This window comes from Tachypleus tridentatus, chromosome 12 (assembly GCF_004210375.1).
Source record: "Tachypleus tridentatus isolate NWPU-2018 chromosome 12, ASM421037v1, whole genome shotgun sequence".
Taxonomy (NCBI): domain Eukaryota; kingdom Metazoa; phylum Arthropoda; class Merostomata; order Xiphosura; family Limulidae; genus Tachypleus; species Tachypleus tridentatus.
Window position 1 is genome coordinate 33,489,462 of NC_134836.1, and position 17,177 is coordinate 33,506,638.

At 33.3% G+C, this 17,177-nt stretch overlaps 2 protein-coding genes across 3 annotated transcripts; both read right to left on the minus strand.

Annotated features, from left to right (window-relative positions):
- Window positions 1-3,586, minus strand: LOC143235545 (signal peptide, CUB and EGF-like domain-containing protein 2). Its single transcript, XM_076473790.1, has 3 exons — window positions 3,403-3,586; window positions 376-438; window positions 1-191 (listed from the first exon to the last, which is right to left on the minus strand). The coding sequence occupies exons 1-3, from the start codon at window positions 3,584-3,586 to the stop codon at window positions 7-9; spliced, it is 432 nt and encodes a 143-aa protein (XP_076329905.1). The 3' UTR covers window positions 1-6.
- Window positions 3,587-4,182: 596 nt separating this feature from the next.
- On the minus strand, window positions 4,183-17,087 carry LOC143235544 (serine/threonine-protein kinase Pak-like). Of its 2 annotated transcripts, XM_076473788.1 has the most exons (9): window positions 16,989-17,087; window positions 16,477-16,621; window positions 14,809-15,119; window positions 10,100-10,286; window positions 9,064-9,156; window positions 7,667-7,766; window positions 6,405-6,601; window positions 5,760-5,897; window positions 4,183-4,320 (listed from the first exon to the last, which is right to left on the minus strand). In XM_076473788.1, exons 1-9 carry the CDS (start codon window positions 17,012-17,014, stop codon window positions 4,291-4,293), a joined length of 1,227 nt encoding a protein of 408 aa, XP_076329903.1. In that variant the 5' UTR covers window positions 17,015-17,087; the 3' UTR covers window positions 4,183-4,290. The 2 variants fall into 2 exon arrangements, with proteins under 2 accessions (XP_076329903.1, XP_076329904.1); XM_076473789.1 differs by lacking the exon at window positions 9,064-9,156.
- Window positions 17,088-17,177: the final 90 nt, after the last annotated feature.

A 17,177-nucleotide genomic window follows, 5' to 3' on the forward strand; every position in this document is an offset into this window, starting at 1 on the left:
AAAACTTTAAAACTCTTTTATTCCATTACTTTTACAAAGATATTTATTATCAGCTCCTTCTTCAGCAGTAATTTCGTCTTCAGGATAAGCTACACAGGCGTCAGCAGCAAAAGATGTCATGTAAGTCCCTTCTGGGCACGGCAGGCAGTAAGTTTGGAATCCATTGTCATAGTGACCAGGAGAACATGGATCTAAAAGCGTTAAAAGTACATAGCTAAGCATTTATTCACCCAGTGCTAATTTTTATTGTTCTACCAACGTCATTAGTATCAAAAAACGTATTTGTTGAACTAAAATTCCATATTTACAAAACTCTTTCATCTATCTGTGATTAATGTGAACAGTTTAAAGTAATTGAGTGTCATATATACTTACAACACCTGTCAGCATCTCTTCTGCATCCTCGAGTACAGTTAAGGTTCTCGGCTGGAACATACACTGGAGAAAACAACAGAGAGTTAATCTTTTTTTAGCACGTTTTGTGTCACCGTTGGAATTTTAAGGTTTTTCACAATGAGCACGACGCACTAGTTATAATATTAATTATGACCCACTCTGTAAAATGACAACATAAATGTTCCTTTAGTGAGAAAAATAAAACGTGTCAAAACAGTTTCTGACCAGTTGACTTTTGTTTCTTTATGTACTTCCTAATTAAGTTAACTAATGAAACTAATCACACAAACTTGGAAATTTATGAAATTACACACGATCTTTTTATATGTTATGTTATATCTAAAGGTACATTCGATTTCCGTTGGTGTTTCCCTTGCAAAATTCTTATTTCTAACAGATAAAGGTAAAACTGTTGTCACTGTTTATGTAATATCAGTTATGAAAGTACAGGTTCTTTTGGGAATATTACGTTGGTAAAATGTATCAGTATATGATTGTGTCTTACAAACAACAAAATATCAAATATCCATATAATGCAGAAGTTGCATGAAATGCATTCAGAGTAAATTTTTCATTTGAAGTTAATATAAAAGCTAATACTTAATTTTTTGTGGTTTTATCAAGATAATGATTTGAGAATATAAATATTTACATTGAAAAGGTCTGTTCCATATCTTTCCCAAAAGCAACATATTTTCGGTGACATCACACAATTTACGAAATGTTAATCTGTGCCATAAAGTAGTTCTGATCAATTCTGTTCTACCGTAACTTTACATAAGATTGAGTCGCATTATTTGCCAGGTTGCTTATTCAAAGCTGTTTTGGTATGGCTTACTAATACCTATAAAGTATTATTGCTATGAACATCAGTGGCAGCCTGTCATTGATACTGTATGTTTACAATACGAGTACCGATAAGATTACGAGTTCGTCTTCATCACTGTCATGAAATAGCTCTTTTCAAGGCATCTTTAGCATCAACTGATGGAATGTGATACATCTTCCAAGAGTATATAACAGCTATCAATAGCAACATCTTCAAATAATATGTCAACCCACTTATCACGTTGGAGTTGGGCAATATCACCCATTACTGGAGTCCTGAATAGTTGGACCAATATATGGACGAATAATGGGTCCTAGGATTTATCTTTAGAATGTGTAACATTGATGGTAACATTTATAATAACAATATGTCGACATGTTTACCAATACTTATTCATACCATACTTCAACATCGACACTTCCTCTCATGAAAATTATGAGAAACACATTTCACGTTATCTTAAAGTAATAATTCCTTGTAAGTATTTTTAACACAATTGTGACAATCTCTTTTATGCATTTATATTTCTGAGGAATCGATTTGATGCTAATAAATTTTGCAGACATTCAACAATGGATAAATAAAACCTTTTTATTACAAAACTCATATATAATTCGATATTTCTAGGTTATAAAGCGATTACGAAGGAGATTTCAAGTAATGGTAATATGGAGAAACCTCAGTCAACAACACGATACTCACCCAATCAATAACCCCAAATAAAATAAACAAAATATTCTAAAACTAAACCAAATACAAAACTAATGTCATTTATAAAATACATTATGGCAACTTCCACGTATTTTACGTCGGAAAAACAAGCCCAAAACAACCTTCATGTAACACAAAAAAATAGAATCTCACGTTTTTAAATTGAACACTGTAATTCAAATAAATATACTACAGGTAACATTTAAATTCCAAACAGAGAATCCAACATCATTAAACGATAAACTAAATAATTCCTTGTAATACAAGAAGAGCAAACACACGTTAAACCAACATAAAGAAACACTTTTATATCCATATTAATAAACTTCAGTAAATCTTGTTCGATGTATTATAATTTGAAGATGATTCTTTTAATTTACAATATTTTATAAAATATTCTGAGAATAATAAGCGTAACGCAGCTGGTATTAATTGGAAATTACACGAAGGTTGTTAAAAACTATCATATCAAGATAAGACAGTTCAATTATCATTAAAATTAAATGATATAAAAGATAACGTATCGTTTTCTGAACGAAATTGATAAAAACGCAGTTTAATTAACGTAGACAGGAGTATTTTATAATTCTTGTTTGGTGCAGTAACAACAGTTCGATCAGCAGAGACAAATCTCTAGAGAAATTATTTACTTTGTAGGTGAGCAAATGAATAATATGAATTATTTCATAAACCAAATGAATACCATGAGAAAAGTATTCAGATCATTGGTAAGTATCACAAATATATCAATACATATCAGAGAAAAACAAATTAAAATATATAAAACAAGAGCTGAGATGTTAGTTTTCAATGACAAAATTCAGGATAATTGACTGTAGTTAGCTTTTACAGCGGAATACAGTAGATCGGAATTAGCTAAGAATATTTTTATTTTGAAACATTTTGTATTCATTCAGATATAAGATGCAAAGCATGTGGCCATAACTTGCAAATACAACAACACGCTGCTGTATTTTTCATTCTGTATTGTGAGAACGTATAATTCAGATCGCTAGAAAAGATAAATGTATTCTTAAACAACAAACAGGAAGGTCAGAGAAAATTAGGAACAAACGGTGATAATAAAAATTACAGAAGTGACAATAAGACCAACAAAAAATAACAGAAGGTAAAACCTTAAAGGTAACTGATAACAAACATCTAAACAAAAACTAGTCAAACCTCTGTTTCAAATTATGGATATCAAAGAATAAAATTAAAGCAAAATAATTTGTCTAAATAATAGAAACAGGTAAACTGTCTGAACTTGGTATAAAGTTCATAGCGTAAGTTGCTTTACTCTCTGTATGACAAGTGGATAGTATTAAACTACATAAATAACATTACTTGTTAATGATACTGACTAGAAGTTCTAAACCTATTTGAGAGTTGAGCATTTGCAGCAATGTAGTTTCAAAATATAACTGAGATAAAGTTGTTCATAGTAAGTATCTGATAAAACTTACGTTTACAGTAAAGAGGCTCCAGGGTTTGTAAATCGTCTTTCTGGAGAAGCCGAACATTGCAGGATCCAAAATAACCACTGTAATGGTCCTTAGGACAGAGGACACGTTCTTCTTGTTTTTTTACTTCTGAACTCTCCAGGAGGGCACGGAACTTAAAGAAAGGAATAATTTGTAACTTATACATTTAACCAAATCCTACACATCAAAAAGTTGATAAAACAAGGAAATTATAGATAAATATTTTACAGTATTTTTAAGTTTTCTGTAAGAGCTGCTTTGTTTATATATTTCCCAAAAGAATCATCAGATACCTGGAATGAATAGAAAAAAAATAGTAGAGAGCAACTTGAAATAACATGTGTGTATATATATGAAAAATATATTTTTTATGTATTCTAAATTGATTTATTATTGTTAACTTAAAAATATTACATAAAAACGATACTCTTGGGTTTCCAAAATAAGGCACTCTTTCATAAGTTCCTTAACAATGAAAGCATATTCCATGATTTTTCATGCAAAAGGTTTATCTATGTTTCAAATTCATTATGTTTTAAACTATGAAACATTTAATATGGTTTAAGATTTACTAATTAATAAAATAATTTCCATAATTTAGTTTGTTTGTTTGGAATTAAGCACAAAGCTACACATTCGGTAGAGAAAATTAATATTATTTTCAAAATCTATGAAACTGAATTATAGAAAATCATGGCACTCAACATGCTACTGCTCTTGGAGAGATCTAACAAACACAATCTGTTAATTTTCTTGTCCTAGAATGATGCCAGTCTTCATAGCCAACATATTTCAACATGCGTATTGGGATATTTGGTTTTTGAGGTGTTAATGTGGATCTAGTTATTACTGTAGTGACCTGTATTCTTTTCACTGGTCAGCAACTTCCATGAACGGATGCTGTGTGAAAAATAAGAAAAACATTAGTTTAACAAAAGTGCTTATTCTACATCACATACAGTTTGGTTAATTAGTCTTTTTATACAGTACTGGGTGAAAGTGTTAGGACAAAAGAATATTTTCCCATTTTATGGGATAATTCTTCCATGTTATTACTGATTGTAGTAATGGTAGTGATTCACTGATCGCTTTTAACAATTAAATGAGCCAGGATGAGAATACTTATTATTTTTAGAATTCCCTATACTTGTACCTTGTACGTGTCATAATGGTTCTGTATGAATTAATATAGTGATAAAATTCAGGGCCTGAAATAAATGTCATGGTACTGCATGCAATGTATTAACTATGTAAAATGAAGCTAGCATTTTGTACCAGTATATACTAGAAGGAATCAATTTAATAGCAAACCACAAATAAATCTTGATAAAAGCAGTAATAACACATACACAATTTTATCTTGTCATTCCACAGACCAAAAAGTCCAAGAATTGTTAGTAGAGCAGAGAGTTTGCATAAAAGCTATGTGATACTAGTTGGTCTCTCCATCAAATGTATCTGTGGTGGTCCCAGTTTGGGGTGTCACCTCAGCAGGAGATTTTTGCAAACTGTATGGAATAATGGACCAATGCAAGTACCACCAGATTTTGATCAATCATGGTAAACCAAGTGCTTTGCTAATTATTGGTAATGAATTCTACTACAAAGAAGATAATGACCCCAAACATTCATCCAACCTACGCAGAAATTAATTAGCTGAGAGATATGCTGCTGAAGTCATTCAAATGATAGAGTGGTTCCCACAGAGCACCGATTTCAATCCGATTGAGCAGATCTAGGACTTGATAGATATACAACTTGACAAATCAGAAGTTACTTCCAATGTAACTATATGGGAGTGTATTCGACACATTTCAAGTAAAATCCCAAAGAAAACTGTGATTAAATGTCTTTCAACAATGCCCGACAGACTTTCCATAGTTATTAAAGCAAAAGGGGGAAACAACAAATATTCACTGTTTGCTGAACTCAAGCATTCTCACTAAATTTCTCTTGCACTAAATGTGAATAATAATAAAAATATTGATGTTTTACCTGTGATTTATCCTCAACTGTTCTTTGAAAGTAGCCTGAAATCTGATTTTTGACTTTGTCCTTACACATTTGCACAGTACTGTAGGATGGACTTAAATGAAACTAAACATTTTTACACAGTAAAAATTGATACTTATGGAATTATGAATATTACACAATAAATAAATATCACACTATGAGATGTGCCATAGTAAGCTGAAGTTTTCATAACATAAGATGAACAGTCAATAATAACAACGAATTCCTTCATTTAATGATACTGCTTTTTTGGTGTATGTTATGAGGATAACAGGTTCAACTCAAACAAACATAGCTTCGTAAAATAACAGTAATTTATACCACACCTCTAAGAGTTCAGATGCAGTGTATCGTTTACTTGTGTCCACTTCTAGACACCTGTCCAGGAAGTCTTGAAACACTGGAGACAGGTTGTCTTTATTCTCAATATTTGGTTTTCCATTTTTTGATATTAAATCAAATACCTGAAAAAGAGTGTGACTTCATGACTAAATCAATAACCTAACTTAACAGTATGTACAAATCTTTGGATAATCCTTCCTAATAATGTCTAAATATCACTAAAGATATACCTTTATTGTAATTAAATACCGTGGGTGAATAATCTAGTGTTAGTGTTTATTTATAAGGGGTTAACAAAATGGGAGTCATACTATTGCACAAAATAAAGTTTAAGAAGTTGAAAGATAATAATATAACATGTACATTCCACAACATTCAATAATTAACTGTTTGTTACTGTATTCAGTTTTGTCAAATGTTCATTGTTGGTGTCATCGTTCCACTGTTCATCATTATCTTCAATACATCTTCATGTTTGAATAATGTGAACAGTGTTTGTTTTATTATAGCTATTCTCCGTAGTTGGTGAAAGACATCCTTAACAAAGCATACGATTGGGTTTTAAAGTACAAATATGTAGATTTTAAGAATTTGGGTACTGGTTGTAATTACTGGTTACCAACATTTACCATGTCACTATTTTCTTGATGATAAGGAGGTTTACCATTGACCATTTCAATGGCTGTTATGCCGAGGGACCAAATGTCAACCTCAGGTCCATACTCTATCTGTTTTACTAATTCTGGAGCCATCCAGCGACGAGTTCCAACCAATGATGTTCGCTTATTTTGTTCTGGGGAGAGCTGAGCACTTATTCCAAAATCAGCTATGTGATGGAAAGAAACAAACATAAAGTTACCATTTGAGAGAAAAAGAAAAGATAAATAATTGTGAGTCAGCCTTACAAAACTAGCTTAACTCTAATTTAGGTTTCTTCTCCTCTTACTGCAAATTTTGACTGTAAAATAGAAATATGTAATCATCCAAATGCACAAATAAAACTTGCCAGCACACAAAAAGTTGATAGAAATCCCCTTAAAAAATGTCAAATCCAACTAAATATACAATTTGTTTTATAATTACCAAATACCTAAATCCAACACTTAAAAATACAGTCTGAAAGTGAAATTATTTCAATTTTTGCAATCGATTTGCCACAGATTTCCTTTTCTTTATTCATATGTATCACATAGTTATAAACGTTTAGGTATCAAAACTGAAAATAATTTATGATAATTTCTTGCAAAAATGTGGGCTAGTAGTTCATTTGACATAGATTGTACTGTTGCTAGTAAGTACACAAAATCTTCCTTTTATGTCAAGTTACAATCCTATTGATTAACAGCACAATAAGTAGCTGTGTTACACAGTTGGATTTATTTCATTATATGTTTTAAGTTTACAGAAAAAAATCGAATTAAGATTTAAAAGTATTCAGTGCTTTTACAGTTAGAAAAGTCTACTTTTAGTTGGGAATTATTTCTTAGTAATATTTTTCAAATTTGATATTGAAATAAAACGAAAAAAATAAAGAACCAGAGTGTAAAATCAAACTATGAAATATAACAACAACTATTTAAAATAATAAAATGAAAACATGGATATATTCTCTTAGAAATCATTCAGAAGATGTATCAAGTTATAAAATGTACATATTTTGTACTGAACGTGAGAACTGGAAACATTTGTACTTACCGGTATGTAATTTATGTTGATTAATAAGTTACTTTTTATATAACCAAACAACCCACTGATATCACGTGTTGTTTCAACATCTTCATAATATATATACATTGTCAAGTAATCTATGTTAACATGAAACTGTTACAAACAAGCTAAAATACTTAAAAATGCTTGTTTTCACTAAGCCACTATATGTTTAAACACTTACCTAGTTTTATGGTCCAGTCCTTTCCAAGTAAAATATTGTCACCTTTAATATCTCTGTGGACTATGTTGTTATCATGGAGATATTGTACTGCCTGGAGTATCTAAATGAAATATGAATTAATTTTAAAATTAAATGTTTTAAGAGAGAAGTGTAATTTTAATTCAGTGTGCTTATTGTATTCAATATTTTATATATGTATGTATATATTGTGATAGTTGGAGACAACAACACAAAAATATCAAAGTTTCTGCACATTAATAACTACCAGAAGTACTTTCATCATGTTATTAGGTTAATATATTAGTTGTTTTAACATCTGTTGCCAACAGGTAAAGATTCTTACTAACACTGACATCCAACATCAACCTGGCCATGAGTAAAGTGTGGGCTTTGTAGGTTGACACCCAAACATTGAGTGACTACCCCTCGTTAATTTTAAAATTAAATTATTTCTGAATCAAGGTATTTGCTGTTATGTCACCAATGTTTTTAATGAAAAATGAAGTTTTTAATATTTTCCATTTTTGTTATTTATGTTTTATTTTATATTTACAATACAATATTATGCGATACTTATGTTGCTAAGCAACATGACAAAAGCCACTTCAGGAAAGTAAGATTACCAAAACACATTGGCTTCTCTATATATTAGATGTTTAACAAACGAATGCACCCAGCAACTGTCATGTTTTAAGGTTGATATGTTCCGTGTGACAAAGGTGGACTGGCTATTGTGCCACGGCACATGGGCTTCCTTGTATGAAATTTATAGATTACATATGACTCTGATTGCTGGTGGGATGGTATGAGCCCAACCTCATTATGAGATGGCATGCCCCCCCACAAGGGTCTCAGATCACCTCTGCTACATGAGTATGTGATTGTAGATATTCTGAGCCTATTTCAATATAAAACTACAACCTATATAGTTTTCTTGCTCAGCAACATGACATAAAACTCATTATTGGAAAACATCTTTACCAAAATATACTGACTATTTTATATACGTGAAGTTGTTATACAAGGTACCACTTCTTTTAGTACCACAGATATAAGTTTCTTGTGATACTTAGTGCAGTTGGAATTTCCCAATAGTAAATTAATAATTATTTTTGTACACTTGTTGAAGATGTGCTCCATATAATACACTGGAAGTGAAACTTTCTGTAACTCTAGAAAGAACTACAGAGAGTGTACACTAGATGGAGCTTCATAATTACTCTCTGAAATGTTATTTAAAATTTCGTCTTCTCTCGAGAAATGAAAGTTTATGGAAGCAAGTATACAGAGTTTTGGCAAGGAACTACGATCACTGTTAAACAAACGTTAAAATAAATTACAATCATCAGATCTCTAAAACCTCTTAATAGTTACTAACAACAATCAATATAACATACTTCTTTACATACTGCTGCTGTTTCGTTTTCATGAAGACGGGTTTTGGCAAGAACATCAGCCATAGAGCCAATTGCCAAATATTCCATGATTATCTAAACAAATAAAGTTTAAAATTTCACTTACATTTTATTTTTTAATAAAATTATACCTAACAATGAGACAAAATAATTTATTTTTCCTATTTTATGATTCTGTCAGTTATCATATATCTAATAAAAACAGAAAAGTTCTTCACATAATCGTTCATGAAGTAGGAACTGAAGTAACATCAGTTGTTTAACATTTTTTAAGTGTGGGATTTTTATTGTCTAGAAAGATTTGTGGTTCAAAAAATATATGAACTCAACTTCAAGTGTTAAGGAAGCGTGAATCAGCAAAAAACACTTTTCTACAATTTTGTTGCTTCTTCAATTCTAACTTTTATTTTTCTACCTCAAAAGATGTTTTACATTTTGTGAAATGTGCTCTTTCATATATTGGTAACTAAAGCTGTAATTTGATTCCCAACATTTATAAAATATTAAATTGAACTGTATTTTGTCTAAGAAAGTGAAAAGTTAATATTTATTGTATTACACCCGAAACAATGTTTACAGTTTTATATATAATGCTGCATTTGAGGGTATTGTATAAGATGTTAATAATTTAACAAATTCAACTTTTCCTGAATAAAATAATTTCAATAACCACGTGTAAAACTTTGTGTGTGAAACATACAAGAAAGATGAATAAAGCAAAGTAAAAGTAAAGAGTGCTAGAGTTACTGATAGAGCTCACACTGGAAATACAAAGTTATTGTGTCAGAAGCAAATGTGGCTGCGACCTCCCACACTAAAACTATCACGTATTATTTATAACTATAATTTAAACAAAGCAGACCTATGAAAGTGATATGTAAAAATATTCTTAAACTTGTAGGGTTGCTTGAAATTGACCAGTTAATTAAATAAAAACAGTACGTTAACCTACACACTATAACAGGTAAGATTAAAAACAAAAGAGAATTAATATGTTTGTAACACTAACAACAATTACCCAGAGTTCATCACCATCAAGAAAGCTATCCAAATAACTGACTATGTTTGGATGTTTATATTTCTTCATTATTGAAAGTTCGGTGATGATAAGGTCTTTTCTGAGTTGCTTCATTACATTAATCTTTTTAACAGCAACTTCCAACCCAGTCTCAGTTGTTACTGCAGTATAGACAGTTCCTGAACCACTAAAACAATAAAAGAAAGTACACTACATTACAAAATTTTTACTTTTTCTTGTTCCTGGGCAGAAAGTGTTATATCCCAATTGCTTATGCCTAACGTAAATGGAAAATACCTATTTTTCTCTTCAAACTTTACTTTTGTGACCTGGTTAATGAAATATTCAAATTTACCCATTTTCCAGAGCATTCCATGTAGATTCAGTGCTAAGTAGCTAATAAAGAATTTTCTCGAACTTTCTAGAATGTGGTAGGTCTTCCAAGAATTTACAAAAACCTTTTGGAATTTTCTCGAACTTTTCATGGTAATATATATACAGGGGCTCACCACTAACCACTTCAGTTTAGTTCTAGCTCCCAAAGTGAATACATAGACCTATCTGATTTTATTTATGATGGCATCAAGAAGCTGCAAGCACTCTCCGGACGCATTCTGCTATGTATGTAGCCAGTTTATCAAGAGTAACCAGTGTGAGAGAAGAAAAGAAGAATCCGTCAAAATCATCCAAATATTGTTTCTGGAGACAAGAGTCAGATTCGAAGTGCTGATGTTGGAGACAGTTCCACGTCTGAAACAGGTATACTCTCCAGCCATCGAAGAAAGGTGTGATTGATACCAAAGGAGATAATCCAAGTGGGTATAGAATGGTAAGAGTGTGACAGATCGCACTAAGCAAGCGAACTATATCCAAAACCCATGCTTCTGGGACCAACATCCATACTGTGGGAGGATGATGGTCATACTCTCTTCACCTGAAGTTCAAAAGACTGAGAGAATGTCAAACCACCCCAGACTTCAGAACAGAGCACATTTTAAGAATGTAAAATGATATATCAATCTGGGAACCCAATATCCAATCCTCATAAAATGTCTACCACAGAGAAATTAACTCTCTCTCAAGAGTGAAGCTGACCAGAACCAACTCAGGTGCAGCAACATCCTCGGAATAAGATATACACAATGAGAGCAGAAGATAAGGAACTGTAACATTCCTCAGCACCTCTACTACGACCCACGACACAAATGGAGTATATAATTGAGCGTGGAAGATCGATATCTGTAATACAAGTATGAGGACTTATGTTGGTTGGTTTTACTCTAAATCCAAACCTCAACCATTGGCAACTGACATCGAGGTCTGGGTAGGATGAGAGATCCAAATTTATGGGTTCAACTGAAATTTGACGTCTTACTTCTTTGGTTTTTGTATGCTTTAATGTAGAGGTTATCATGCCTTCTACACCAACAGAACACCACCACCCTACTCTGCAGTGAATGATATTTCTATATGGAATTTTAAGGCATTAAATCATTAAAAAGTATGCCTCTGGAATCCACCACCCTACCAGCTTAGAAATGGAAGGTAGTAAGGACTACCAATCTCCACTAGAAGAAAAGGGAGGTGCATAAAACACAGTGGAGAGACTAAAGGAATAATAATACCTGAAACAGTGCAATGGATGACCACAAAAACCCAAATTTTAAAAGCAGACCATGATGACTTACTCAATACAAGACATGGTAGGGATGGACAGCTATCCTATTGTTCTTTAGCCATGTAGGCCATGAGTGGTATGGCCTGAGACGAGCGTATTTGTAAAGAAATTCCATCGTGAGGAAAACCTTCAAGGGATCTTTCCAACAGTATGGTGGCGCAGAATGGCCAGGTGGTTGAGGCACTTGACTCGTAATCCGAGGGTCGCACGTTTGAATCCTCGTCACACCAAAAATGCTCACCCTTTCAGCGGTGGGGGCGTTATAAGGTGACAGTTAATCCAACTATGCGTTGGTAAAAGAGTAGCCCAAGAGTTGGCGGTGGGTGTTGATGACTAGCTGCCTTCCCTCTATCTAGTCTTACACTGCTAAATTAGGAACGGCTCATGCAGATAGTCCCCGTGTAGCTCTGCGCGAAATTCAAAACAAACAAACCAATCCAGCAGTATGCACTGCATAGCCATGAAACATAAGAAGCAAGTCAATATGGCTGAACAGTGTGAATTTCAAACGTTAAAGAAATTCTCGTCTGGAATCGTCTACATGCCCGACTGAAAAACAAACTGAGATCTGGAACAAACTACGAAAGGACAACAAAAAAACAAATAAGCAAGCGAACTATATCCAAAACCCTATATCAGTTGCAAAAGAAGGCAGATAGACGGTAAAATGTAGAAAGAGAAATATCACAAACAGAGTATGGTTGCAAAGGGACAGAGAGGCAGGAAGGAAAATCACAGATGGAAACCATTTGGCAATGTAACATTGAAGAGCACGCACAGGAAAAAAAGTATTTCTGATTTACACATTAGATAAGAGTAAAAAACAAAAGGAAGGTAAATCAGAGAAAAGTAGAATATACTCTCCATAGTCTTTTACGTTTTGGAAAATAAAGAGCAATTCAACTAAAGAAGAAGATATGTAGGATGACAAAGAATAAATGAAATATCATTGGCAAATAAATCAGACTACCAACGTCCAAGATTAAGAAGATAATGAAAGAAATATTAAGAAAAAGTTGGAACATGAAACATGTGGAAAGTTGTTTGAATGGGGGCTAATTGAGGCATTGGAGAACCACATTAAAATATGAGTTAAGAAAAGCCACAGAGGACGACAAATCTGAAATAAACTTATCAATATGGAGGGAGAAGTAAATACCCTATGATACTGGAAAAAAATGAAAAATGTGGGACAAAGCCAACCGATAACATTACACCAAAGGCCATAGAGTATTCCAAATCAAAAATCCAAGTAATAATCTTATAAATACAATGAACAATGGTCCAATCAGCTGAAAACTCCAGGCCCAGAAACCAACGTCACAAAACATTCCATTTATGTTACTAAAATTCCATGGAGGAGGGGCAAACGTAACATTCCAGAAATAAAACTGCATATTCTAACAAGCTTAAAACATCTCACAAAGGATCAGGTAAAAACCAAGGATGAAGATGGAGGACAGAAAGAGCAAGATGAGGCACTGATGACTGAGTTGCAAAAGAAGGCAGATAGACGGAGAAAGAGGAAGCTGGATAAGTCGGGGAAATCACGGCTGAAAAGGCCAATGATGGGCAATGAAAAGAGCCTGAGATTGAGTGGTATGGATGAAAATATTATCCAATGAGAAACTTGCATGTGATGAAAAATATATAGGTATTTGTTGGTTCAGTCATAACTGAAGCATTAATAGTCATGGCGAGAGGATAAGAGACTGGAAGTGAAAATAGAAGTAGTTGGTGGTTGAGGGATGTGGTAAGGACATCAATGTAAGGAGTATCTCACTGTAGTTGAAGCCACCGGAAAACGAGAGGACCAAGAGACCACTTCATTAGATAGTTTTTGTTTGGACAAGAAAGATGATCTGCGGCTAGACTGAAACACCGAGAACGTGACTCACAGTGATATGAATATCATGCGTGTTGACCAAGAAACTAAAGTCCAACAAAATAAAACATATTGAGAAAGGGTGCCACTTTGGTGATTCGGTTACGCAACCACTGCAAAACTGATGATTGAATTATGACAAACGATGTCTGATCAGATGCAGTAAATGATCCTAAATCCAAAAGCTCCAAAGTGTTGATATGATAAGACTTCTCAGCTACAAACCAACACCCCGAAGCCTCTCTGTTAATCGACCATTTCCCTCTATTCATGAATGAAACAAGTAAATTCGAAGGAAGACGATAAACTGGAATATACTTGCCTATGTGTGAATTTTGTCCATTTACTAAAATAGTTCATTGTTTATCGTAGGAGGAAGAGCAATAGATGCCTGCAAAGGTTCCTGTGCAAGATTACTAATTGTGAAGAGCTCAAATATCAACTCAATCACAAGGGATTAGAGCAGTCAGGGCAGACCACAATCCCAAAAGCGATAGCACCACGTGAACTGTAATAGATGGAGGGACCAGTAAGAATGCAGTGAACTGAAACGTCCATTGAATGAAGTCGGTAAGTAGAAAATTAGGCCTTACTAAGATGTGCATTGAAAAACACCCAAATGGGTCAGATATTAGGAATGTTGAAGGAAGACGTCTCTGGTATGATTAAACAGCCCACTCGACTTATCATCTGGAGAACGTTAAGAGTATAAAAGGCAAACTCCTGTTCAGAATAAGCTATTAGTAACCAGTCATCCATATAATAATGAAAACATATCCTGAGAACAGAGGAATGTCGAGAGAATCCTAAACCTATTCAATAAAAAACACAAGTGGCCAAATCAAGGATTAGTATGCAAAGCTGATAACTCACCCCAAAGATATGGTCACAACTGCGGAGCTATAAGGGAAATATTTTTAAATGCTACTGAACGTATAACAAAAATTAAACAAAAAGGAATATATGTTCTTATAAAAACAGAAAACTGAGTGATGAAGTGATATTATTAATGTAAAATAATACATTCTAATTAATTAGTTCTACGTTCCAAAAATGAAGTTTTTGTCTATAATATTTTAGTACTGAGTACAAATTTACCTCTAAGCCACTATACCATTCTTTTGAACACAAGACTTTCAAACTCACCCTTGGCTAATTTGTTTCATATTTGTATATTTCTCATTGGGGTCTCCCTCAGAAACAATACTTCTCAACACTGTCATGACTTCCTCGTCTGTCACTTCTTTTTCATTTTCCTTGGTTGACGTCTTATTGCTGTCTTTATTTGGCTCCTTCAAAGAAACAGCAGTTCTAAACTTCTCCATGTTTTCTTCATCTGTCAGTTTCTTGTCCTCAGGTTTGGTGGACACAGTCTGCTTAATTATGACGACATCTTTCTCATCCAGTCCAAGTGGTGAGTAGTTCTTGAGTTCTTCTTTTTCAACAGATATTACGTACTGGTAAAGACACGTAGTTATTAATTTTGCAACTCTGGCGTAATCAGAGGCGTATTTAGGTAGAGGTTAGAGAAGGCTCAGTCCCAAAGCCTATGATCTTAATGGGAGCCCACTGATAATTTTATTCTATGTAAAATTACGTGGGTGTGAAATCCACAGAAATTAATAGCCCCTGGGATTACACAACCTTAAATCTGCTACTGGAAATAATAATTCTAAGCCAATGATATATTTGCAGGTTAACTGTGAATCCAATGTTCTGTCACCAGTAGTCATCAAAGAGATGCTTTTGAATTATATAAACCCAAGACTGTGGAAAACTACAAACACCTAGACTGCCATGTGTAAAACCCAGTGAAATAACCCCAAAGTAATATTTAACACCATGGTCTGAAATTTTTCATTTAAACCAACTGAAGCTTTGTGCTGTCAGTTACTGTTTGTATTACAGTAGAACACTCCTGAACAAGCTGTGAAGAGAAATGTTGAGGGTCTAACTAAAGAAAAAAATAACAAATCTGGAGGCTCCCATTAGCACTGCGGGCTTATGCTGCTAAAAATCAGGTTTCAATACCCGTGTTGGGCTGAGCACAGATAGTTTTTTGTGTACAGGGTGGCCCGTAAGTTCCTACCCATCCATATATTGTGTCTGAACAACGTTATAATACTAATGATGAGTTGAAGGCAGCTGTTACCGCGGCATTTGGAACAATAACCACTGCTATGTTGAGGAAAATGTCTCACAGAACATGGCGTCACATAATATTATGCAGCGAGCGAGAATGAGGGACAGCACACAGATACATTGGATACTTAAGATATATGGATAGGTACGGACTTACGGGCCACCCTGTAGTTTTGTACTCAAGCACAAACAAATCGATTTGGAGTAATACAGTTGTTTACTCGTAGTAATGTATTTTATACACCAATACGCACAACAGAAAGTAAATAATATAAAGTATTATAAAACAACTACTAAAATATCACAAAAAACATGCTTTTGTCAACAAAGATTAATTATTATCTCTCGACTTTTGTATAGAATGTTATTAATTACACCATTAAAGTTACCTACAAGGTTGAATATCGTATTCACACAAATAATCAACCTCTCGTTTTTATTCTCGCACCTCTTGCTTTATGCCGTTGGTGCAATATAATTCATTTAATGACAATAAAAAATAAGAAAGCCTACACAAGTAATCCTGACATTTAGTTAGTGTTTAATCATCAATAAATAATACAATAGATAATCCTGTGATTTCGTACAAATTAAAGTTTTTGCTGTTGATTTGTTTAATTGCCTAAGGGATTCTCAGGAAATATAATGCATCAGATTGAGTTAAAATCTCACCTTTAATACCCGAAGTATTAGATGGCATAACCCAAGACCTACGAATGCAATAAACACCGCAAAGTAGATTATAAGGTTCCTTAGGTTGTGTAAATATGAACCTTCCACTGAGCAACCTTGGTTACATCTCCTAAAATCAGGATAACTGATAATAGAAAGTAAATTTAGAATGTTAAGTAGTCCTACTGTAATTTATGTAACATTAGTCTTATATACATATCGATAATATAGATACATATCTTTGCAAAAATCCGTACGACCAACTACAATTACATTTCTGTAAATATACGGTAACTGTAAAAATTAGCACAAAAGACTTGCTTCCTTAATTATTCATTCCACAACATGTTTAAAGATACAGCTAATTAATGACGCATTCAGTCCAATAAAAAGACAATATCATCTTTGTTTGAGACCGATATGTTTCGCAAATTCTGTTAACACGAAATAATCAAGTTAATTTTTTACTGATAAAACTATAAAAACTGGTCTTATCGAATCTCATGACTTACCCGTAACCAGGATATTTGGTGTTCATGATTGAGATCAGAAAGCTTTTCAATTTCCACCCATGGTTATTTTTTTCATGGGTTATTTTCTGTATGTATGTTAAAAACAAAACTTGGAAGACAAGTGAAGCAATAATTAGTGATGTAATGACGAACAGTGAAAATCTCAGTAGCTTGATGGCTTTCGACAAA

Bases quoted from the DNA above. Each gene is read 5' to 3' on its own strand.
- LOC143235544 (XM_076473788.1), bottom strand. From the start codon at position 17,014: ATGAACACCAAATATCCTGGTTACGG. The intron at 7,767-9,063 runs GTATGTTATATT...TATTTCATTTAG, and splicing joins CAGCAGCAGTATGTAAAGAA to ATACTCCAGGCAGTACAATA. The intron at 4,321-5,759 runs GTGTGGTATAAA...TTTTTCACACAG, and splicing joins CTGCATCTGAACTCTTAGAG to CATCCGTTCATGGAAGTTGC.
- LOC143235545 (XM_076473790.1), bottom strand. From the start codon at position 3,586: ATGTATAAGTTACAAATTATTCCTTTCTTTAAGTTCCGTGCCCTCCTG. The intron at 439-3,402 runs GTAAGTTTTATC...TGTTTTCTCCAG, and splicing joins GGAGCCTCTTTACTGTAAAC to TGTATGTTCCAGCCGAGAAC. The intron at 192-375 runs GTAAGTATATAT...TAACGCTTTTAG, and splicing joins AAGAGATGCTGACAGGTGTT to ATCCATGTTCTCCTGGTCAC.